We start from the raw sequence: 25,614 nt of genomic DNA on the forward strand, positions 1-25,614 counted from the left end.
GCAGTTTAAAAGGTATTTGCTTTATAGAAAGCACACTTCTTTGCACACCATGTTTTTGGTTTGTTTGTTTATTTGTTTTTATTTGCACATCAGTTTTTGTTTTGTTTTGGTTTGTTGTTTTTTTTTTGTTACTTTGATGGTCACATTTCCACTTGTTACAGGGTGTCATGAGCTGGCTTATTAGGGAAGGTACAGACAGAGGCTTAAAACTATGTCTATTCTCCCAGTGAGGGATGATGTGAAGAATGTTTTAAGTTCATGACCCCTTATCTCTATTTTTTTTAAGCTTTTGTCAAGATAATGCTCCAACTTGCACCATCTGTAACTTTATAAGGACAAAACAATGCTATGTGTGTCATGTATTGTCAAGGAGGGTTTGTCTCCACCTTGAAGCAACCCATGCTGCCCTGTGCTGTTATAACCCTGGCACTTGCCTCTGGCTTGGCTTCTTGCTAACTTTGTAGCCAAATTCAGTCAACCCAAGTCACTATTTAGGGTCATTCTGCGTAATGAGAAAAATGTCTTTGGGAACGTCCTCAGGCAGGAAGAATGCAAGCTCGCTTTAAGCTAATCACTCAGGAGCAAACTGAGTATTTTATTTGTTCCCCTTCTCAAGCTAACAAACAGTGTCTTTGACTTCGGGATTTTGTTACAACACTCAGTGAAGTTTGGAGCATGAATGAAGAACCTCCATTACTACAGCTGTTGGTGATGTGTTGCAATGAACAGCACACAGCTCAACAGCAGACGCTGATTTTTCGTTTATTTCCTCTGGCAAGCTATGCCCTTGTAACCAGGAAACATGATCTAGAAATGGATTCTGCAGCAGACATTTAGCAGTGAGCTGTTCCCATGTCTGCAGAGGCCGTCAGCGATGCAATCCAGGGTTTTCAGATCCTGTGCGGGTGAGGACCCTTGTGTTCAGCTGGGAACTTTGCCCTGCCACACCACCCAATATTGATCTACATATTTTTAAGACTTTTTCATTTGGTACACTATTTGGTTTGTAAATACTTCAACAGCAGCCTTCAAGAAGAATGAAGGCATTATTTCCAATGGATTTAATTTTAGTATTTTTTTTTCCCCCAGATAATATTAAAAGGTCCCCCCACGCCTTCTGAACTATGTGTGTAGCCACCGGGAGAGGATTTTCCTTGCTTTTGGGGAAGATTTGTCTCCATGCATTAATTCTGATATATCTAACTATCCATCCAAACAATGTCATACTTGCTCAGCTCAAGTTCTCTGTAACTTTACAAAAAATATATACGCATATGTTAGCAATTTCATAAACATATCTGCGAGAACTGCTGACATAGCAATAAGTAGTTTTCCTTTCAGCACAGGCTAAATAAAGTTTTCAAATTTTATGTTAATTAAAGCTGCATATAGTGCTAGCCCCATTGAGGGATACTTAAATTGACTCTTCCTCCAAGCTAACTAAGGATGGAAAAACATCGTTCCTATTCCTGCAGTGACACGCTGTCCCCAATATATTACTGCAGATTTCCATATTTCTGTTTGGAGAAAGTGCTTACGTTCAACTTGTGACAAAACTACTTTTCAGCTTAGCAGCAGTTTTTATGACATTAGGTTTCTAAGCACTTTATCAGCATTTCTCTCTCTCTCTCTCTTTTTTTTTTTTTTCTCTCCATTTTACCTTAATCACTCTATGCCCCCAAAATACCCAAGATGAGAAGTGGTTTCCTTAGGCTGTAGTGAGATTCTTCCAAATGATTTATGGAAGTCTGGGCCACCTGTTCCCATACCATCTTCATGGTGTTGAGGACCAACAGATTTGATTTGCTCATACATTAATTAGTTTAGGACACTAAAATAACCTTCCTTCCTCTGCTATTTTAAATTTAAATATAGTTTTGTTTTCTGACCTGTCTGCCTCCATGGACAGCTGTGTGGGCAGAAGAAAGGGATGGAGATAGGGGTGAAGAAGCAGTGTTGTTACTGAAATGCATAGAAAAGGCCACAAAAGGATGCCAGTAGATTCTTACCCCCTGTTCTGCAGAACCCACTGGGTCAGCAGATCCAGTGACAACCCGCAGCAGAGATGATGTCTGTCTGTCTGTAGAGGACCCTTGATTGGGCATCTTCATATTTCAGAGTTAATTAAGTGGCACATCTGATGAAGCAGTGAGAAAGCAATTTCTTAGCCAGCCTGGGGATGTCTTGTGACAACAGGGTAGCCACAGTTTTGCCTTTCTCCTTACATGCCCCAACTCAAACTAAACTTTAATCCAAAAAGTCCTTTTGATTTTTTTCCTTCTAAATCTGCCATGGTGGTGAGCCTGTCCATGTACTTGCTTGTTCCATGTTATCCAGTCAGCACCCCCAAAAAGGAGCACCTATTTTCGTGACCCTTACAAATGTTGCATCTTGCAATGTCATTAAGCCCTGGGCATTAAACACATCGGGGTTTATTTTCCCTCTGGATATTACTGTTTTTCCTGCAGCAGAGACACAGACCTCTGAGCTTGTAATGCGTTTCTGTTGTTATTATTTACTTGTACTATTTTTGTTTGCAGGAAACTTAATCATGGGCCAAGCTTCTATTGCAGTAGGCTGTTCAAATGCAGACTGAAAAATGAGCATTTCTGCGAAGTGCTTTCAGTTGAAACAGATGGATGAGTACCAAGCACGGCAAACAATGAGGCTGTGCATTTCTGCATGGTTGCCTGAGATCCTGATGTACCACATCTGTCCCGCGTTGTTGGGAGGACGAGTTCAGAGAAGGGGCTGAAGGCAGTTGATGAGGCACCTTTTCAAATGCTTTTCTAGGCATGAGGGGTATTCTGAGGAGGCAGGAGATCCACAGTTAGGCATGGTACACCAGGTGAGCTGCGAGGGCTGCATTTGCTGGCTCGGTAAAGGGGGAATTTGATGCCCCAGTACCCGTTGAGGGCTCAGACTCTGAGCTGAGTCACTGTGTTGCCAGAGCTGGGATTCAGCTCCATAAACAAGTCCTTGTTACTAGCAATTAAGGGCAGAGATGCATGTGTCTGTGCTCCTGTTACAGTTGACTAAGGTCCAGTTAATACTGGTGGTGGAGCCCAGGCAGCCATTCAACTCTCCTGAAGCAGCTACTTCCAAATTCTCCACTGAGCCACTCTCTAGGCTTCCTGAGCTGAGCAGGTGCATGCTGTCCACCAGTGGGAAGGCAAAATGATTCAAAACTATCTGAAATTTAAGTTAAAGTTCCATAACTTATGCTTGTGATATGTCTGGGCCATTATTGAGGTTTGCTTTATGGTAAATAACCTGGTGATAGAACTAAGACCTGTAAGGGAGGCCAGTACAAGCTGTACCTTTTATGGCTGTGGCTGGAAGTGATTTAATTAGTATAGACTCATTTGTAGGGTGTGAGATCAAGCCCGGCTTTTCTTAACTAGCTCAGAGGAAATAAATGGTATCCTTCGAAATGCATGGTGTCCTTAATGTCCTTTTTGTGATGCAAGTTAATACTGCGAAATGTAAGAAAAATATACAGGCCCCAGCTGCAAAGCTCAGATTGAATTAAACTATGCCAGTGCTGCTTGAAATTGGAAGATACTGCTCAGAGCTATCTTTAATAAGATCTATACCTTTAACAAAACAAAGGAAAAAAAAATCACCAGACTGTAGACCACTAATAGTACTGAAACAAGAGACCATAAGGAAGATTTTTTTATTCTCTTATTTGCTGTACTGACTCAGTAAAACAACTGAAAGCAAACAAATAGGAAATAAATCTTAATCTGTGGACAAAAGAGATCATGTTCATATCTTACACTAAGTGATGAAATTAAACAAATACTGCTTTGCACTGAAAGCAAGAAATTCTCCTGCAGAGACTGCCATGTACAAAGTCAACTTTATTCAGTACCCTTACAGAGCTGGAAAGACAGTTCAGGGAATCTCTGTTTAATACATTTATTTTTTAAAATAATGTTGGTATTCCAATTATAATGCCACCTGGTGAAACAACTGGAGACCTCATTCATTTATAAATTATGACAGTATCGCTGAAACCAACTATACAGGATACATCATAGGAAATGTTCAGATCTGTTGGATCCTCAGGCTTTTTGGTTTTCAGCATCATCAGCAATACCCTTTTCCTATATCCTCTTATCTTTTCTTGGTTTGTAAGGCAGGATTCAAGCAAAGAAAGCAAAACAGTATTCTACTGCAGCATTAATGAAGATAACTCACAGGAGTTGTGTTGTCGGATGTGGTCGTGCCAGAGGTGAAAAAAGATGAGCAGATGTGAGAGGCAGATTCCAGAGACTGTTCAGATGTAGTAAAGGAGAAATAGAGATCTGGGGTAGCAGGGGACATGGTGAGGCACATGGACTGCTCCACACAATTTGCTGCAACAGCCAACTCTGATGGGAAGGAAAGGGAAATAAAGGGGAGTCATCATGGAGCCAACAGGTCAGGTCTGTGAGGACTTCCCGAGAGGTGAAGGGAATAATTGGTTCTGAACTGGAGACAAGCCCCAGCACTGGAAGAGGAAGACTCTCAGCACCATGTCATTCATTTCACTATCATTATGGCAGGAGACAGGATGTTTCTGGATGTCCTGGAGGTTTGTCTCATTCATAAAGCTGGCATACTGCCTAAAGGGTCCAGACCACAGTCTGCTTTTTCATGGATTTAGGGCTTTTCTAAGCCTTTCTCACAGTGCTAGAGGCTCTAGGCGTTGGCATGGAATGATATGAAGAAAATAGGGTTGTGCAAGCTTTGCCTGCAGAGACAGATATCTGGAAAAGCCATCAGACTTCAGTTTCCATCTTGGAATGACATTTGTTCACCTTTCTTTAAAACATAGCCATCCTTTTTTTTTTTTTTTTTTTTTCTCCCTGGAAAATAGATTTGGGCAAACAACCTACTGATGCAGTCACACACAAAAGCTTTTGTTCCTTTTCAAAGTTTCCTTAGGGAGTGCAGAACCCAAATCTTAATAGCTCTGCCTTTCCCAGCCTGTCTTTCAGCAGGGTATGTGCTGGAAGAAGAAAGCATCCTTTAGTGGTTCCTGGAGAACAGGCACAGCTGTGCCTTCGGTATCGTGTCAGATTTCTTTCCTGAGAACTGTCCGTGGATTACATTGTCTTAGGAATGGAGCTGGATAAAACATAAGCCTGAAAAATATCCCACACCACAATGTCTGTATAGTTGTCCCTACCCTAACACACACACCTCAATACACTTTCCCATGGATATTTGGATTTTAAAGAACATTTGCAATATTTTTGTTTCCAAATAGCAGTTTGATAATAACTTCTTCTAAACTTTTTCATAGAAGAGCCATGTTTTGCATTTGTTTTCCAAACTGAGATTGTATACTTCTGTTTTAAAGAACAAAGTTTTTATCTTCCTTTTTTTTTTCAGCATGTAGGAAGCACACATCAGCATCTTTACCAGCCAGGAAAAACAAAAGCAAAAAACAAAAACAAAAACAAAACAAAACAAAAACTCCATCTATTTTTTTCTTCTGGATTGGAATTTTAAAGGGACAGCCTTGGGATTTGGGTCAGGGACTTTCATATGTATAATTCATCAGATGGTCAGTGAAAAAGGTGATCAGCAAAATAAGGTGCTTTAATCTGGATTCAGGACAAAAGGAAATCAAGGAAAACAGATTGTGTGAGATTTTGGTATTAAACAATATTGGCTGTCCTCCTGCTGCTGTTTTTTTTTTTTGTTTTGTTTTGTTTTGTTTTGTTTTGTTTTTCTTTCTTTCTTTATCACTAATAAATGCTGTCAGTTAGTTTGGACCTTTCTAAATACCTGGGAGAATAGTTCTTTCTCTGAAGTTTACTCAGAAGTGGATGTACTGGTGTACACGGTCAGCTGGATCAGGCTGTCAGAATCCTGCATGCTTCCCCAGGATGCAGGTAGTCAAGGCATAGAATTGTTCTTTCTAAATCCATCTCAGAGAGTCTTTATCAGAAGAGCTATCCATTTTTGGGTTTCACTTTGTTGGTGCACCATGTGGTGAAGTTAACTGGGTAGCCCAGTCTTAGGCGTAATGTCCCAGGTGATTGCTTTCAAAGGGAGCAATGGCACTGAATTACTAGCAGTAGTCGTGGGTAAGGATCGGTGTGTTTTGATTTCAAGACTCAGGATTGAATGAAGTTTCTGTGTTCCAGAATATGGAAAGTTTAAGAGAAAAATCAGAAATTCTTTGGATAATAGGGATATCCAGAGTTGCTAGGAGAAAGAGTTTGGACCAGGAGGATGTGGAGCCACATGTTTCAGGAGTTAGGCTGCTTGCTGATGGATACGTGAGCGAAACTTTTCTTATGGAGAAGATAGATCCTGTCTAGGGTGTGTATCCTACATGGGGGATGACCAGGCTGACGCTGAGTCCTGGCTGAGGTTTGCTGTGGTATGGCAGTTTCATTAATCCTTATGGATTGTTTACTAGATGCCATTGTCACAAAAATCAGAAAGAGATGATAATTTTTATAGGTCATGAAGAAGATAAAAATGATGCTATTAAATATATGGAAGTATGTTCTTTGCTCTTATAAGCCATTTTTTTTAAATAACCTGCACTGTTAGGTAAAACATGAATGTTTCTGGAAATGTCTGGGTGTCAGACAGATTTCACACCTCTTGGTAGAAGCTCCCTGTTGTAGGGCTATGGGGAATATGTGTTTGATCTTTGGAGTTCATGAGGTCATGGCAGAGAGAAAGAACAAAATTAGGCTAATAGGTAGGAAGCCAGAGAACAGGCAAGGAAAGCCTGCAAGGGTAAATTTCACACTTTTATATTTTTTTTCTGCTTATGTACAATCTACTTGGCTGCTGAATCAGTTTGTTTTTGTATTTCTAAAGCTACCCTTGACATCTTTCCTAGCACTGCACACATTCTTCATGACAACCACTTCTTGGAGCCCATACCTTATTCAAGGCCTCCCAACAATACCATCCTGGTAGGGTTAGAGTAGGGCCAAGCAGGACTTTGAGGTGCCTGGCATCTGATCTCCGTTCTGTTGCCCTCTGCTGGTATTTTTTTCTAGTACTGGGCTAATTTGGACTGTTATTTATTTATTTATTTTTATGTCAAAGTCTCTTTTAAATGATGGATGGGCTCATCCAGGTGTGTTCTGGTGGGTCCAGAGCTCCTTAAATGCAGGCCTCTCCTGCAATGGCATTTGAACTCCTGTGCCCAGAGGCAGGCACAGGGTTCCCCAGAAGTTATGTCATCAGCATCAGGCATCCCAAGGCATTTGTTCCTGCAGATTTTTGAGCTGTGCTCACACTTGAGACACTCTGCAAATACTGATGTTGTTGGTGGAATGATTCCATGTCTATTCTGGACTGAGTTGCAGTGAAAGCAGATTATGGGTGGTGTATAAACCAAGTGCATCTTCAGGTCTCTTTTTTGGTTGCTTAGCACCATCTATTGGTGAGATGACATACTCTGGCTGATTTTTACAAGCATATTCTAAAATGACTGCTTATCCAGTGCTTTCTCTGTCAAACTATGCCACAAAAATTGCCTTGTTCTTTTTCATTATCACCATTTTATCCTCTCCAGCTACAATTTTCCTTAAATGTTAAATGCTAATATTGATCCATGACTTGTAATATCATTGTAGTAAAAAAATCACTGTAATAAAAAAAACATATCATTGTAATAAAAAAAATCACAAAAGCTGTGATTTTTGATATTGATACTGAATTGTAACACAGGTCTAGCAGAAAAGAAGCTAACTAATCATTTTCTATCTTGTATTGGTTGCTCACTTTTAATTTTTTACATAGAGTGTTGTATATGTTTTTGTTTGTTTGTTTATTTGTTCATTTTGGGATGTGTTTTTGAAGTACAAATATCAAAACTCCCTCTGTGCTGGAAACTGAAAATGACTTAAATCATGGTGTTAGAAAGTCTGAAAGAAACAGACAAGGTTAAAGTTTCAACTCTGTCATGTATCCATCCTTATACTGATTGCATAGGTCCTGATACAAAAACCCCATGAACACATGCTTCTTTGTAAGTACAGGATAAATCCTATCTTGTCATCCAGCAGAAGCTGAAGGTAACTAAAACCTCTGTATCTCAGGCAGCCTATTAAGATTTGTCAAGTATGGAAAGAAAGTCCTCAGCTAGGAACTCACTTTTAACAATTTACCTTGTACACAAAAATAAATCCCTATGAAAATTGGATAGCTATTGAGATGAAATTTTCCCAAGAGAATTGTTGCAGGAAGGTGAGTAAGACTTCTAGGACATTTCCAGCTGCATGTGTGCATTGAAGTATGAGTTTGTGAAAATCTTTTATTGTCATAAAGGTTAATACAGAGCACTGAACTGGTGGAGTATTTATTTTAAAACACCTGATCCAATATATACTTCTCCATACATTTGGATTCTTATTCAAAAACAAGCAAGCAAGCAAGCAAACAGAAACACCACAAGTCTGTTCCATTCACTAGTTACTTCAGAACTATTTTTGCAGTAGCAAATCATTTGTTTTGAAACATTAATCAAGATTAAACTAGGCTGGATGCCACGAGGGGTCCCACCATACCTTGTACTGGAGTCCAGGATGGAGCTCACCTCATAACAACAGTAACTAGTGCCTTAAGCAGGAGATCCTGTTCTGTTCATGAGCACAGTTCCCTGGGAGCTCAGTTTGGCATCTTTCAGGTTTTGGACACTAGTTAATGAAACATGAAGCTCATTGCTGATGCTGTTTGGAATGGGCTGCATTTGCACAGAGGAAAGGCCTGAGGCTTTTTGCCACTAACAGGGAGATTAATAAATGGGTTTTGCTTCTCTTACAGGGACCTCCAGGGCCCCCAGGCATTGCTGGACCCCCTGGACCACCTGGAGCACCAGTAAGAAAACAACTTTGTTTGTTTGTTTGTTTATCTTTGTTGTTTGTTTTACATCAAGGAGAGGAAAGAAATAATAATAATAATAAAAAAAAACAGTTCAGGAGAATTTAGGTGATTGGATTTCAGTGGGAACTGAGTCAGGCCCTTTGGCAATGTGTGTTTTCTCTTGTATTTTCATGATGAAAAGCCACAGCTGGCCTTGCAGGACAATGTCTCTGCATCAAGCACTGGAATCACTTTGACGCTACCTGCACAAAAGTCAATGTCTGCAGGATTCCCCACGGCAGGGACCTGACTTCTGTGGAAGGGAGAATTGTATTTGAATTGAAAGCAGAAGCCTCCGGTGAGGTGGCTGTAAAGGGCAGAAATACTGATTTTGTGTGTGTGTGCTCGATTCTTTTTTCAGGGACTGCCAGGAGAGGTTGGCGTTTCTGGTAAAACCGGACCCCCGGGACCAGCTGTAAGTTTGGAGGGATGGTTTGCATCGCCTCCATGCTCTCTGTGACTTCACATATTTTACTTCTAAAGTCTTTGCTCCCTTCCTGCAGGTTTTAAGTGCTGGCTCCAACACTGTCTCCTTTAATGCAGGCATTAGCCTGATGCCTTTAGTGATCAAGAAGCTTACCAGATGCAGCTGCACATTGGGACTGTGATGTTCTCATTATATAATAACTTTCAAAAGTCATTTTGCATTTGGCACAATATTCGTCTTCCAGACCTGGAGTTCCCTGAATCAGGCCAAAGAAGTGAAATAACAATCTCAGTTTTAGCAGAGCATCACAATTTCTATTCTCTCTTATGTCAAGAAAGGTGAATTATGGAATACTTCGTATTAAGAAGTGCCACCTACAGCCTGCAGTGTTTGGAGATTCACTGATGCTCAGAAAAGGGACACTTCTTTTTTTTTCTCACCATTTAAATGCATTTTAGAAGTAATTTTAATTCTTATCTTGCTGAATCATTATGTCTATATGTTGTGTAATTTAAAATCTATGTGTTGTATAAGATATTACTAATATTTAAAAGGTGAGACAGACTTTAGAAAAGCTTTATAGGTAAATAATAGAGATGTACAGAAAACGATAAGTAAAAATGCAATTTTTAAAGTTGTTCAGGACTCCACAGTCTTCATAAAACTTTTATATTGTTTTTTCTCTGTAACGATACTGACATCCAGTGGTCATTCACTATAATTGTGATACTGAAAAAAGGCTGAGCAGGTACATGTATATGCCTTGAAAGAGGTTTTGTATAATTTGAGTCACAGGAATGAAAAAGTCGGAAGAAAATGAATGAAATTGATCTTTTTCTTAAACTTGGTCAGTGGCAAGAGGGATGATTTCAGTGTGCTTATGTTTAGCTTGCTGTTAATGATTTAAAGAATGGGCATGTAGAGCTGATACTTTTCTCATTTTAGGGTTTGCCAGGCAAAGATGGATTAAATGGTCTTCCTGGGCTCCCAGGTCAAAAGGCAAGTGACACCACAAACACTGGCATAACCTACTCACCTGGGCAGCTTACCTGAGTGAGCTAGCAAGTGTAAGCAGGAAGGGGGCAGATCTCCAGAGCCAAACACACCTCACCTGATTCCTCTGGTGAAGCTCCATATACCTCTTTAACCCTGATACACAGCCCTTTGCAGTATCCAGTGCACTTCCAAGCTACACAGCATGTTTCAGCTCTTGATCACCAGTCTCTACTCTCCATGCAGACACCACCTATACTGAAAGATCAGATTCAAAGGTTTCACCTAAACATTCCGGTGGCCAAGACTCCAACCCCACAATTATCTGTTTTTCTTAACAGAAGTATTGTAGACTTTTTCACCACATACAACTTAAAGAAACTGAATGGAGATTTTGTTTTCCAGCGAATTTACTCTGGAAATCTTTAATATAACACCAGTTGACTTTTGTGTTATTCCAGAGATATCCCAGTAGATTTATTGGTGCTGCAGGTGTGCCTGCAAATAGTGCTAGAATGGTAAAACTTTCCTGGAAAGATACTCCCATGTGGCTCCATTTACATCCTCAGGCTGATACTGGGGCTCTGAGTCAAAATATTCCTCACTGTTGCCTGCAGACATGTTCCACTACCAGAGGAGTTTGAATATTAACATCTCGTATTCCCTGCAGGGAGAACAAGGGGAAAAGGGTGAAGAAGGCTTTCCTGGAAAAGCTGGCCCCAAGGTAAGTAATTTTATTTAATAGTTTGCTGTAGCCACTGAGTCAGCCAAGGTGTGATTTTGGAAGGGCTTGTGCTGAACTCAGGAGGGTAATGTTCCTCTAAAGTTTGATGGATAACAGGGTAATCAGTTATGGCTCAGTGCATCTTACTGTTCATGGTGTTCCAAGTTACTAAACCACATCTGATGCTCCTCTCTCAAGTCTACATGTGTAGGAAGATCTCATCTGTCCCTTGCATTGGATCCCTGTGGTCTGGGATCCTAAGACATCAAGAAGGCAGTTTCAGTGCCTTTCTGAAAGTAGGTAGAAGAACATGTGCCAGGACAATAGGGGGTACAATTTACCGATGAGAAAGCATTCTTGCAACAGGGTCTTGTCCTTACACTGTTAAAGTCATGTTTGTTTTTTTTTTTATTTTATTTTTTATTTTTTATTTTTTGTTTTTTGTTTTTTGTTTTTTTTTCAGGGTGACCCAGGAAGCCGTGGCCAAGCTGGTGAACAGGTGAGCAGAACAAATTATGCTAGCAGCAACTTCAGAGCAATGTAAAGTGACCACATGCAATAACAAAGCCATCTGTCAATAAAAAGAAGAGTGAAAGTCAGCAAGTGAATGGACAAGACTCGAGTTTGGAAAAATAATGTGGACATTCCACAGAAAATATACTAAATCCAGTTTTATCTGTATCTCAGAAAATTCAGTCTTCTTGCTGCAGGTGGATAAGGAAGAAAAGGAAGGCAGAGTGGCATAGAAGTGATTGTTTTTCCTTCACATTGCACATAAACCCAGTGTGCTAGTGACAGTTCTGGATGATGATGAACTTTTTGTAACTATGAGATGCAAGGGGTCATGCAGTCATTTCTAGATCATAAATGCTTGTTAGCACATAACCCCAGCTGGCTGTTAGAAATTACACAGTTATTTTCGTCTTTATGCACTGGGATTTAGGTTTCAGCAGATATCTGTTGAGCTCAGAGAGGAACAAGGGAACCATCCTGATATTTCCTAAAGCTGCCTGGAGCCCAATCAGGACCACTAACCAGAGATGTTAATGTCATCGTCTGCACACCAACTTTTCACCTGCAGCATGAAAATCTGGAGAAAGAGATACCTGTATCAGAGAGTCTTAAATCTTTGGCATACATCTTTGGATACTGAGTTATAGAGTATAAGCCAGCAATAGAAGAGTCTCAGAGCTTCAGTCTTCTCTCCTACCGGTCTCAGTCCAATCGTCTGCTATAAAGATGAAAGGGGAGAATGGTCATAACCTCTGCTCCCATGTTGTCTTTTGCAGTAAAACAGATCACACACTATCTGTACCATCAACTGGACTAGAAGGAGTAGCAGAAGAAGGTGTCCATGAGGAATTTCATATAGCAGCTTTCCATAAGCTGTGACAGTCTCTCCTTGCCTATTCTCTTTGAGGAGCTGATTGCCATTTTCCCTTGTTTGTCAGGGCTGTTTTGAATTTTAATCCCCCTTCCCAAAACACCTCTCTCTCCACAGTATCATGTTCTCCATACATTATATAAATGTTTCTGTCACTATTAAATAGTGCAAGCCCTTAGAGGACTTCACTTCATCTTTCTCTGAATTTGAAAGGCAACAGCCAGTTACAGGTGTGTGAATGTAATTGTTTAATCAGTTGTACACCACCCTCCAGAGAGCCGCCTTCTACTCTGTTTTTCTGTAGTTTGCTAATGAGAACGTTACGTTGGCCTGTGTCAGACGTCTTACTAATGTCAAGATACATCACACAAATGCTTCCTTCTTGCCTGCTTAGTTATCCTGTCAAGGGAGGGAACTGGATGGATTTAACATGATTAGTTTTTAGCAGATCCACATTGACTGTTTCTTAATACCTTCCTGTCTTTGAGCTCATACAAGCTCATTGACATTTTGCTTCAGTAGCTTTCTAGAGACCATATTTACACCACATGCCTTTATTTTAATTCTAAATACTCTCTTTTTCATCTCTTTAATATTAGGCTGTTTGTTAGTCCTTCTCATGATCTCTGGGATCTCATCATCAGCCAGGATCCCGCAGTGGCTCTCAAAAAACACCACTCCATCTCATCTCCAAATGTCACCATCTTTTAAAATGCTCCAAACATCATCCTGATGTTCCCAGTTCTGCTCAGTCAGCAAAATATCTTTTTCCTCCTGTGAGTTCTTCTGCAGACTCATTGCACCTATATCACAATAATGTTTGGACTCTTCTGATAAAGAGATAATCTCTTTAAAGAGGGAATTACCAGTTATAAATTCATGTTCCTACAATACTTAGTGCAATTGGGTTCTGTCCATCACTGAGATTCTTTTAGATATTGAAGTACAAATACATGTAGCAGAATAGTTATAAATAACAAACCCTGTGATTATTTTCAGATGACAAACTGGGTCAACTTGTAGCTAAGTTTAAGAATACTTGATATATTTAGAACAAACCACATGACACAGAGATTACAATTACTCCAACAACAGGCATTATAAAGCAGAAAGTCAAAGGTGAGGCTCAGACAGAAACAAATTCAAATGTGAAATAGCGCATCAAGACAATTCTAGACCTGCTCATTAGGTAACATCTGTACTGTTCAGATTACTAGAGTATTGTGTTTGCACTACCAGACTACCCGAGATGATTAAAATATTAAAGATATTTATTTATTTATTTATTTTTAGCTGCTCTTATTTTATTTGCTTGGTGCTGCTACAGAACAGCGTGAAGAAAACTTGCCCTAAATGTCATGGTCTCAGTTAACTGTGTAAAGGCAAAAAAAAGAGAGATCTCAGTTGCTGTTTTAAGTAATGATTTTGCAAGAAAAAATATATGTTGTAATTGAACAAGATGCTGTTTTCTCCCATCAAGACACACATATAATGATTCCAGGGCAAAAAAAAAGTTCAGTACAGCCCATACGTGATGTGGTGTGACTAGGTATCAAGAAGTAACTGCAGTCATTATGAATGCTGAACAATTCACAGACTAATATCAGTCATGCATTAAAATAGACAGCTAAATCAAGGTTTCATCCTTCCCAGCCTAAGGGCTAGCTGGATTAATCTGCCCTGAGAGCCAGCCTTGATGTATTTTTAAATGACATGAATGAGCAAGTGAAGAGTTTAGCCTGCCATTCTTCCCTTTCATTATTAATGATGCTTGAGATTTTGAGACTAATAATGTTTTTTGTTTGTTTGTTTTTAGTAGAAGGCATTCTTGAGGAATGTTCCTAGATTTCACCTACTACTTTCTCTGACTTTCAGGGTGAGGCAGGTCTTCCTGGTCCTCAGGGCTTGCCTGGACTGAGAGGAGAAAAAGGAGACCAGGTGAGTAACTTCAAGCCATAACTTGATTTTATTTGTCCATTTGGTGCCAGGTGGACACTTTGGTGCTTCAAGTGTGCCTAGATAATATTCTCTCTTGGTGGGTTTGCTGTGGTGGCATCTAGCAAGACCACCAAGTACCCCTTCCAATGTGGTACTTTACTGCCTCGTGACCACTACTGACTGCAGTGGAGGTGCTAAAGAACAGGATCTATCCTGAGCACAGAAGGTTTTGACTGAAGTCATACTGCTTGCGAGGCAGTGGAAGAGGTATAGTACTCATAAGGCATTTTCAGAAATACCTGCATGATTTAAGAACATTAAAAAAATGATGATAACAACTAAAATGCCAAATTCCTCTTGTCACTGAGCTCTGGAGAAGGTTCCAGATGGTTGGATTATTTTCTGATGGCCTAATTTCCACCCAAGTCCTGATATTTTGTGCTTCCCCCAGCTAGTTCTAGACCTTCAGAAGCATCTACACACTGAAAAATAGTTGGATCAGGAGCCTGGTAGTAAATTTAGCCATGTCAGTGAAGCCATTAGTCCTGATAGCTGATGTGTGCTTAAATGTGAGCAAGAAAGATCTAAAATTGACTCAAGATTTCCTGGTTGATTTGCTGTATTATATACACTGTAGAGTGTAGAATATAGAATATATTCTCTGTCTACACGAAATCATAGAAAGGTAGGTCATCTAGCTCTTATGTGAATACAGGATAAATATGTTTGTTTATGCACTTTGAGGAATATTCACATCATCCTTGTTAAGGGTCTTCCATTCAGGACACCAAGTTTCCTGGGCAAAGTAGAGATGTAGGCACCAGTGAATGGATGACTCAAGTCTTTCAACATAAGAAAACTAGTAGCACCGTTGTTCTCTCTGAGTCTTAAGTTGGTTCTGCTTCTTGTCTTTTTCAAATGGAAAAAAATCTGTGTTTTAAAACTGCATCAGTCAATAGGACCTTCTACATGCAAGTTGATTTAGGACTGGTGCTTTCCTTTCCATGAACTTAATCACCAGTGGTTGGTTTTTGAAAAGAGTGTGGATTTTGTGAAGCCATCTGAAAAATGTTATCCTTTCAATTGTTTGCACCGCATCTTGGATGACAGGTAAGATCAACTGAAACTGTAAAATGAGACTGATACAATCAAATTTCCTGCTTTCCTTTTTCTGCATTTAGGGAGAAAAAGGAAAAGATGGTCTCCCGGGACTGAAAGGTGAAAGAGGAGAAAAAGTAAGCCACTAATTGGTGGGCTATCAAACTACAGGTGCCACTTCCAGATAAGTCAACCTGGACTTCCCAGCTGATAGATCCTCAGGGTTTGGGGAGGGGTCATGGGACTGGGATGGTGCAGGAACTGCAGAGCTCTGCAGTCCCATTGGGGGATGTACAGAGGAAGGAGGAACTGGAGGAAAAATGAGGGGATAGATAGGTAGGAAAAGATTGTTATGAATGAACCAGGTGCCAGCTACTGGAGTCAGACCAATGCTGTGGGTGCCTCTGGCCTGTAGTGCCAGCTACTGGAGTGACTGGGGGGACCTCAATGCCAGCTACTGCAACCAGTGGGGTCTTCCACTCCCAGGCACTGGGGTGGGAGCAGAGTGTGGTCCCCAACCAGCTACGGCGGTGATTCTAGTGTGGGTGAGGTGTGTGTGCAACTTTACCTCACATAACAGTTTTAGCTAAAACACACTTTCCAATCAAGAATTCTGATCAGCTTTAACCTAAAATGTAAGTTAAGCTCTATATCACTCCTACAGGGGATGGAGTAACGTTAGAAATTCACTGCAAGGTGATAAAGACAACAAAGTGAGTGTCATGTGTGCAACAAAATTAGGACAGCAGAAATTCTGGCCAGAACAGTGGAGTAAATTCCATCCATGAGACAAGGCTGAACTCAGGGACTCCGGGATTTTCAGTGTCTCTGAACTGACAGATTGTCATTAGGCTACGTTTCCTCTGTAATGTTGCATCTTCTTGATGGTAAAGCTGTATTTTATTTGCACAGATTTTTATATCCTTAGTTATATTCTTCTTTTTCTCTCCCTAGGGTGACACAGGTTCCCCTGGCCCACCAGGCTTACCTGGAACAGTAAGTAAGGTTATATTTTGTGCTGCAAGCAATGTTCTGGGCATCATTACATTTCTCCCACACAAATGCCTCAGTAACAAAGCTTTTCAAGATCTGTATTTCTTTGCAGAAACATTAGGACCCATTTACTCTCAGATTAACTCCCTTAGCTTGAGAGAAGCACTATTAAGGCACATTTGGTCTTTTATATTTTTGGGAGGTTGTGCACTCCTCTGCCTCTTTGGAAACAGCTCTTTCCTATGTCTTTGTTTTGTGGTAGCATTTATTTTGAATTTGCGATATATTTAGCAGCTGTAGGAGCTGATGATGAAGGTCATGGGTGAAGATGGGGAGTATGTTTGCACAGATTTTCTAGGGTGAGCTAGATTTTCCCACCTGGAATCTCACAGTCGATGGGATACCAGAACAGATACCAGTGAACAACAACTTGTCTTATGGTGAACAATTCACCTTTTCCCAGGCAGAGCAGAGGACTCCACTTCTCACCGACAGTAGCTTATGGGGTGAAAGATTCAGCTTCAACGATGCTGTAACCTCCTAGAGCATTTATTGTGTACAGTGCTTTCCTGTGCTGAAAGCCCAGGAAGACCTTCTCATCCCACAGCTTGTACCTAGATACTTGGGTTCAGTACTGCATCCAGCCCACAACCAAACAAATCATATCTGATTACACGTATCCTTTGTGCTAATAAGAGATATTAAACAAACAAACAAACAAAAAAAAAATCAGGTGTTTGTTTTTTTTTTTTTTTAAATGAGCCTGCACAATGTCTTTTGGAAGCCTGAGCATAATTACAACAAAAGTAGCTATGGGCAATTTAAACCAGCAACCACTGAAAGTAAATAGAAAAACACCACATTACCCTCTAGCAAAATTTGAGTAAGCAGCTTGGAGCAAGCACTAGGAATGGGCCTCTCATTGCAACAGAAGGGGTGATCCCAGCCACAGATCCTCCATAAAACAGCAAACACACACATTTCAGCTTTGCTTGCCACAGCTGATTACAGCTGCCACATTCACAGATTATGGAGAGAATTTGAATAAACATCTGTTGGTGAAAATCCAATGTCTACAAGCCTTTGTGCAGCAATGGAGGAGGTATTATTACTTCTTCCCTGCCATCAGTTGTGTCTCTTTGCTCTGTGACAAAGGGTATTTTATGGGATCTCGTGAGAAGAGTGTGTCTTGGTCAAAGGTTTGGAAAAGTCTTATAAATGTAGTAGCACAAGGCTAGATATAAAGATATGACTGACCCACTCAGGCTTCCTGTGTTTGTAGGGAGAGGTAATTTCTATCTCAGCTGTAAAAATAGATAACAATTTTGACGTATTCTCATTTCATCAAGGACTATTTTTTTTCCTGATTTTATCAGTTTTGATGATAAATACTGCCTCTCTCTACTAAATGAGACCCTTATTTTTGGGGTCAGTCCTTCAGGATGACCACGTTACGAGACAACCACCTGTGTTGTCTTATATGTCTTATAGGTGGTACAAAGTAGAGAGAAAAATTGCCAAAATTGCTAATAGCTCAAGGTTAAAGATTGTTTGGCTTTTCATAGGGGTGGGACATATGGGGCAGTTTTGAGTTTATGTTCATATTTCAAATCTTCTAGGAAATATCTGATACTTGTGGGCTTTTTTCCAAGCAGCCAGATGTTATAATGCGTTGCTCATTTATAAACCTACTAATGGATACATTCAATGTATAATCTATAATGACAAGGAGAGTATGTAAGTTATTGCATTTCCAGGAAAATAGATGATGATGCTTTTAACACTCCTCTTTCTGTTCCAGACAGCCTTCTTCACCCCACACCCTAGGATTCCTGTAAGTAACATCACTAGCAAAGATGACCTTTAGTTTGTTGCCTCTCTGGTAGAGACAGAGTACCTTAATATTTCCAATGTTATATACATGCTTTTTGTAAAGAGCTCAATTTGAGCCTGGTTCTGGGTAACTTCACCGTTGTAACTAGCAGTGATGAGTGCCACAGATGTGTCCTGGTACAGCAATGTCCAAATCAGCTTTATTCAGGACACAGCTGCATGCTGTCCCACTGTTTAAATGAGGAGTGCTTGCAGTACATAGTGGGAATTACCTGGCATTATTAGGATCACATCATTGGTATGTGAATAAGCCTGTTAAGGATCAGGAGGCTTTATGGCGTGTATAAATGGCAGAGATAGACTGCAATCATGGTATTAAAAAAAAAAAAGTGTGTATGACAGGTTCTTCAGAGGTGGAGGAAATAGGAATGTGAGGCAGTGCTGGAAATGGAGACAGGATTTCTTTGGTTCTCTCTTCCTTTTTGTTCGTAGCTTGCTAATGTATATACAAAGGAAATATGCAGAAAAATGACATCTTATGTGGTCTTTGTAGCGCTGCAGTCACAGAAGGAGTGCACAGGAGGAGCAGTAACCTTTTGCTTTGAGTGCATTTCTTTTGTAAATGAGCTGCAAGACAGTGAAGAATAAAAGGCTTGAAGTGTGTCAGCGGGTCATATTGCGGAGTTTTCTCCGTGTACAAGTTAAATGCGATGATGCTTACTGTTGCACAGAACTGCACATAGCATTGCAAGGTCTGGGAGGAGAAGGGGAGGTAAAAATAGTTACCTTTGATTTGCAGCTTTCCAAATTAAGGTGTCAGAAGGTGATGATATGCCTCAGGAGATTGTCATGGGTTATGTTATAGAGGCTGCAGCAACAGCAGGGTGCTGAAAATTGGCATGCACTCTCCAAAACACAGCACTTGCTTTCCATTCAGTCTGTGGTGTATAGTAACAGGGAGAGGCAGGAAACACAGCCTGAATAGAAGGCAGCAGCACCATTACTCTGTTTCCTCATTATTAGTTTAAATCTATTTCATTTAAAACACACCACAATAATTGTCAGAAATGGAAAAGCTCTGACCAAGTGAGTCAAGGGCTGCTATTTACCTATCACCACAGCTCTGTTGTGTGTTTTGGGTGCCATGAGCTCTGCAGAAACTCACTGATCCAGCAGGGCAGTAGAGGGGTTTCTTCCATGGGGCACGGTGAACTTTTCCATGTATATCTATATATCTATAGAAAATTAAAATTATTAAATATTTCTTGGAGATGGGGTGCATAAGAACCCCAGTGGTGGTCAAGTTTGATGTCTGGAAATGGCAAAAGCAGTAAAACAGGAGATGGCTCCTTACTTTGCCTTCTGCCTCCCACTGCAGCTGTCCACAGCTGAGCCCCCACTCCCTGCTCTCCTTCAAATGGTACAGAAAATATGAATGCATTAATTGAGAGTACAGCAGGACACTGCCAAGAGAGGAGGTCAAGAAAGCTGTAAGCTACCAATCTGGCCCAGCTTGGTAGCAGCTGTTAGTCGTCACCACATCATTTCTGTTCATTGAGCTGGAGAAAAGAAGTGGGTGGCAGTGGATTAAGTCCAGCTGCCAGGGGCCAGAGGTCTCCACAATGTGCAGCACTAGTGGACAGTGTTAACAGTCTCAGCGGATAGTCACGGATTCAGCAAATTTGGGAAGGACTCGTAGGCAGATTTGCTGGCAGGTTGGGTTAAGGAAAACAACCTCTGCCCTTGGTTGTGGCTGTGCAAGGACATCAGACTGGACTTTTGCCAATTTTGCATTGACATGCAAGTCAAATATCAAGGAAAATGTAGGAGAAAGGAGAATATTAAAAATGCTTCCTCCTTTTACCTCTTGAGTTACTTCTTCCTTTTGCACTCTTGTTCTCCCTGATAATACATGCCCTTATTCACATTTAGTAACACCACCCTTAGCTACAAATTTATTAATATATGTCTGTGCTTTGTTGCTCTGCTCCCTTAAAAGGGTTTCAGAGCTTGAAATGTTATTGTGCAAAACAAATTTCAGGCACAACCATTTAGGTTTGTTAGATAGGACTTTTGCTTTAAGTACTTCATGCGGTTACACTATTCTTCTGAAGGCCAGTAGATGGCATCAGGGACTGCCTCATTAGAATTGGTCTAATGGGGTATTAATTGTAAAGTAAAATTCCTCAAATTATTTATCACAAACCATAATATTTATTCATAATGCATAATAAATACGGACATAAGTAGTATTTATGCTGTTACATTTATTTTGTCTGTTAGAGAATCATTTGCAAATGGACTTTGAATTCCCAGATGTTGCAGATATGATTGGCAAATAGTAGATGTGAATAAAATACAAACTGGTTTGTTCACGGATTCTGCATTTTGACTGATCACTATTCCTTGCGTGTGTGCTGGGGGGTGCTTAAATCACTGATGTTCTTATTGTTCCTTGATTGCATAATTGAAACACCTCCTATGATAAATAATGAATAAGTAATGAGTGCTATTGCCTGAATACATATAGTCATATAAATAAACAACCATGGTTATTCAAGTAGTGACCGAGTTATTCTGGCTGGTACCATAATTGTGTGCAATTCCACCCAATTTATAAAAAGCAGAAATATGTACTTATTGATTATTATTAAAGAACGCACAACAAAGCTGATGAACTTCTGTGTGAAAGCATCTTCAATTTACTTAAAGAGGAAGAAGAGAGGTAAATTAATCCTATTAGTCAGTGATGGTAGTGAAGGATATATTGACAATGCAGGAGGGGGGTAAGCTGCATGAATTTGTGGTGGTGTTAACAAAACTAGAGATCTGGAAAAGCCATCTAATACATGTTTCTGGAAATGCTCAAGTTGAGACCCTGAACACCTCTGTCTTATAGGTGGAATAAGGAGCTGCTCATATGTGGAACGTTTTTCCCCCTGTAGGACTGTAGGACCACATTCCTGATGCACAGCACAATGCAGTGGCTGTGGTGCTGTTGCTGTTGGTTGTGCCATCTGGCCTATTAATACATCAGAGCTGAATTGATCAAATTTTAGGACCATAAATTCTTTAACTACTCTTCTCCATGAAGGGAAGCTCTTCTCTTTTTAAACTGAACATATTTTGCAATTAATATCACAACGTGACTGGTGTGCCTTCTAGCTTTTATTTCTCCATTTTTTTTGTTGTTTTCTTTTTTTTTTTTTTCCTTATTGTTTTATATAGGGTGAACCTGGACCAAAAGGGGAGAAAGGAGATCAAGGAACAAGTGGAGAACCTGTAAGGACAGCTACGTTTTTTTTTCAGCTGGTTTTGAACTTTATCAGGGAGAAGACATGTCTGAAGACTGTCTGTTTTGGAAGGAGAGGGTGGGACATGCTCCTTCTGTAGCTGGCATGCTTCTCTCATCAGAAATGGCCACAGGGGTGCTTGGCTTTGGCTCTACAGGAAGATAGATGACTGCATGAAATTAAGCACCTGATTTATATCCCAGGGCCTTAGTGGCTAAGGACTGTGGGGTTTTCAACACAGAGCTTGGCTGACAGTAAGGTTGTACAGGATTTATTAAGGGCTTTTGAAATGATGTGACCTAGCTAAATTATGCATTTGGCTACTCTGCTTATATTCTGCCTTGCTCTTGTTCTGGAGGGAGCCCTGAGGAGAGGCAGACTCCCGTTCAGTCAAAGCCTCCATAAAAAAAAAAACAAACCACTTTCTTCTCTTGATGGGGGGAAGGAGAAATATCTTCTTTTGATGAGGAGAAGAACTGAACAGTTTTCTTCAGCTCTTCCACCTCAGCTTCTGTTTTTGCAGGGATTACCAGGGGTCCCAGGTGAACAGGGTGTGCCAGGACCTGCAGGACTACAGGTAAGAAGGGACAGAAAGAAAGAAAGCCGTGGTATGACCAAAGAAGACTGCCTTCATGGTGCATTTCACTGGAAATAATCCTTCCCCTACACACTGACAGCCCACATCTCCTTCATTTCTGTAAGTTCAGGGACTTTTGTAGAGGTATTTGTTCATGATGGACATCAGGACAACATCAGGAGAATCAAAGCAGAAATATGTCATCTCTGTATCGAGATGAGTGTCATCTGAGAGACTCCTTCCAACTTCAGGTTCCTTCAAGAAAGCATCTTGTTTTGGTGCCTTCAAAGCGCAGGTCTCACAGATAAGTTACTGCGATGCATTAGCAAAGTGTTGCAGAACATTCAGATTCAACCCCAGCCCATTTGATCCTGAAGGCACCATGTCTTATGTGAAATAGATTTATAGTCTCAATTGTCTTCTAAAAATTTATTGGTTCAGGCCCATTATTTCCATTTACCACTGAGGTATGTTTTAATGTAGTCATGGAGGGGTGTTCACTCTGTCTTCATCTGTACTGTGTCCAAGCTACATAATCATCTATTACTAGGGAATTAGCGGTATAAACAAATTAACAGCAGTCTTAGCATCATGAAAATAAACAAACAAACAAAAACAATAATGCCATGCAATTTTAAACTCACTTTTGCTAAAAGGGGGACCAGATCAGTTGGTAGACTCCTCTTAGTCCTGCCAAAAACCTTATAAAAGAGCTAAGGCATTTGAGTCATATGAGGAATGGGGCAAAGTCTCTGCACTGTGATCTGTTTTGACCATTTCTAAATGATTGTTGTTTGTATTTGAGAACCACAGGCAAAAGCTCCTCTTTGCAGGGAGATCATCAGAGTTCAGCTGGCATTGAAGTAGCAGGTAGGCCTGAGGATAGGAAAGCGCTTCCCCTAGATGAATGTCTGCAAGTTTCAGCATGCAGTGCTGTGAAATAGCCTCTGAGCTGATCAGTCATTAGTAATTCCTCTTGTGTCTCAGGGTTTTATTTTTATATTTCATTTTCTTGCTGCATAGAGAACTGGGAGCCATTTCCTCAGCTGTTAAACTCCTCCGTGAATTGATTAGCTGAGTGCACATTCAGGCATTTTGAAGTCTTCTTGTCTGGCAGGCAGTCCCATCTCATCACTAATCAGCTGGCATCTCTTTTCTTTCTGCACAGGGCACAAAGGGGCAGAAAGGCGCTCGAGGAGAAGTTGGAACCCCTGGAGAGGCTGTGAGTAACTGCTTCCCTTGCAGCATTTTTTCCCTGATAGTAACACACCTGAAGGGACTTTGAAGTCCCTGCCTTGCAGATTCACAGTCCCAAGGAGCTTGGGCACAGGGCACATCCTAATCTGCAGCTGGAAGGAGTCACTGCTTGTGGGGAAACAGACACAGCTGCACCAAACCGATCAATGCCCCACTCAGCCCAGCTCTGAGATGTTTGTCTTTTGTTGGCCAAAGTTCTCCCTCTCTAATAAAATGCCTTCTTTTCTGGGTGAGGTGAGGCTGAGCTTGCTACTTCACTGCGATATCAGCCAAGCCCAGGCAGCCAGCTTGTGCACGGAGTGAGCTTTGCATCAGCAGCCAGAATTAGCTTTTGATCACAGTTGGTTTTAGGCTTCTTAGTCAATTCTGCTTTCTTTAATAAAGCCTCAGCACCATAGGAATCATCACATACCACTTTTCAAGGCATGTTTTGTAGGGAGTGCTGCTATTCTCTGAAAGAACAGTGAAGAATTCAAGTCCTATTTTATTATTGTGGCAGTGTATAAGCCCTTTGTGGCTGAATAAAAGATCACGTACTTTCTTTTTAAGCAGAGAAGGAAGACTGAAGAACTATTTCAAGCAGTGACTGGGCAATATGATGTTTGTATCTGGGAGAAGGAAGCCATAGGAAATCCAAGCAAAGTGTCCTAGAGCTTTGAAATTCTTTCTTGTATCTTTGTGTTCATGGTTTTCCTTCTTGGATTTGTATTTAGCATGTTGTATTATATATGTCTTAGATGTTGTATTTAGCAGTGCTTTGACCCTGAACTCTGAACTGCCTGTCCCTAGCATTCTGTCACTCTCAGTTGAAAGACTCCTTAAACTTTGTAGGGAAAAAAGTTAAAAAGTGTCCAGCTATCCCCAAACCAATTCATTGGCTTTATTTCTTAGTATTGCCTGGTGCCTTGGAGGACATGAATGATGTGCAAATACAGGCATATGTAAGCATCTGTTTGTTTGCCATTCTTTCATAGACTGCCACTGCTCTACACATTTATTTTGGCTTGTAGACCAGTGACTGCAAACAACACAGAAATGAGGAAACTTTTAATTCTCTTTTAGTGAGCCAGACAAACAGATAGTCATTCACTTTCTGAAGAGCTGTGCTCTGGAAGAGTTTCACCATATTACCATATTCCACTGTTTGCACTGTCCTGTATCTAGTATCTGCAAGATGTTGCTAACCAGCTCTTCTGATAGAAAGAGTTTCTATACTCCAGGTCAGACAGATTATTTCACTTTGCTGATGCAGATGTTTTTAGATAGCCTGTCTGTTTTTACCATGAATGGCTTAGGAATACTAATAGATATTCTTTTCCTTGTGAAGCTGTGGCAGCAGGTGAACCCTGGCTACTGCAGGCTGATGAAGGATTCCAGAGATAATAACTTTGACCTGGTGCTATCAAGTCTAGAGGAAAATGGCCAACTGTAGCCTGGTAACCCCAAAACATACATCTCCATGGGGACAAAAAATCCAAAAGCATACATGCTCCTGTATCCCCTGTACATGACTGGGGACATACATGGGCTCTTTCATCCCAAATAGCTTTCACTTGAAGACAAAAGTGCCTGTAATTCAGAACGACAACAGTCTGAATGGTTTCTGCTGTTTGTCTATGTAGTGGGAATGAGTATTTTCAGGTTTTGTTCCTCAGTGTAGAGAAAGGTAGAATTGTTAACATAGCATATTTTGTTGGCCTAGATTTTTATTTTAATGATGAATCAACATACTTTCCTCTGTTCTTTTGATGTTTTGGTCTCAGACCTTTCTTCCCGTATCTCAGCGAGATTTAGGATTTATTTTGATGGTGGGTAATTTAAGCTCCCTAGGAGAGTCTTCATCCATTTTGTATTGCTTCATGCTTCTTTACACTACAAAGTGTTTCACAAAAGCACCATTTTTTGTTTTGTGCTTGTACAACACCTTGTCTGACGTGAACTCCAATCTCACTTGGAACATCTTGTTCCTGTGATAGTACAAGCTGTGAATTACATATGCACTTGCATTTGATTTTCTTAAAACAGGGTGCGACTGGACCAGCAGGGCCCCCAGGTCCAAGAGGATTGCCAGGAAATGTGGTATGTATGCGCTGGTGTATTTGTTTTCCCATCTGTGCCCTGATTTCTTTATTTAATATGTTTAGATTTCCCTCCCATGGGGTGTTTTATAAGGTTCAAAAGGCTGTGTTTCATTACACTTCTTTA

The 25,614-nt window shown here is 40.5% G+C and overlaps 1 protein-coding gene across 1 annotated transcript in view; it reads left to right on the plus strand.

Annotated features, from left to right (window-relative positions):
* COL22A1 (collagen type XXII alpha 1 chain) overlaps window positions 1–25,614 on the plus strand; it is a 228,141-nt gene that overhangs the window by 155,164 nt on the left and 47,363 nt on the right. The window contains exons 24-36 of the mRNA XM_072034280.1: window positions 8,794–8,847; window positions 9,254–9,307; window positions 10,265–10,318; window positions 10,983–11,036; window positions 11,500–11,535; window positions 14,296–14,358; window positions 15,540–15,593; window positions 16,411–16,452; window positions 18,251–18,283; window positions 21,511–21,564; window positions 22,099–22,152; window positions 23,321–23,374; window positions 25,435–25,488. Coding sequence (XP_071890381.1) covers window positions 8,794–8,847; window positions 9,254–9,307; window positions 10,265–10,318; window positions 10,983–11,036; window positions 11,500–11,535; window positions 14,296–14,358; window positions 15,540–15,593; window positions 16,411–16,452; window positions 18,251–18,283; window positions 21,511–21,564; window positions 22,099–22,152; window positions 23,321–23,374; window positions 25,435–25,488 — 660 coding nt within the window. The remainder of the gene's footprint in view (window positions 1–8,793; window positions 8,848–9,253; window positions 9,308–10,264; window positions 10,319–10,982; window positions 11,037–11,499; window positions 11,536–14,295; window positions 14,359–15,539; window positions 15,594–16,410; window positions 16,453–18,250; window positions 18,284–21,510; window positions 21,565–22,098; window positions 22,153–23,320; window positions 23,375–25,434; window positions 25,489–25,614) is intronic.

The sequence above is a fragment of the Anas platyrhynchos genome, chromosome 2, assembly GCF_047663525.1.
Source record: "Anas platyrhynchos isolate ZD024472 breed Pekin duck chromosome 2, IASCAAS_PekinDuck_T2T, whole genome shotgun sequence".
Classification (NCBI taxonomy): Eukaryota; Metazoa; Chordata; class Aves; order Anseriformes; family Anatidae; genus Anas; species Anas platyrhynchos.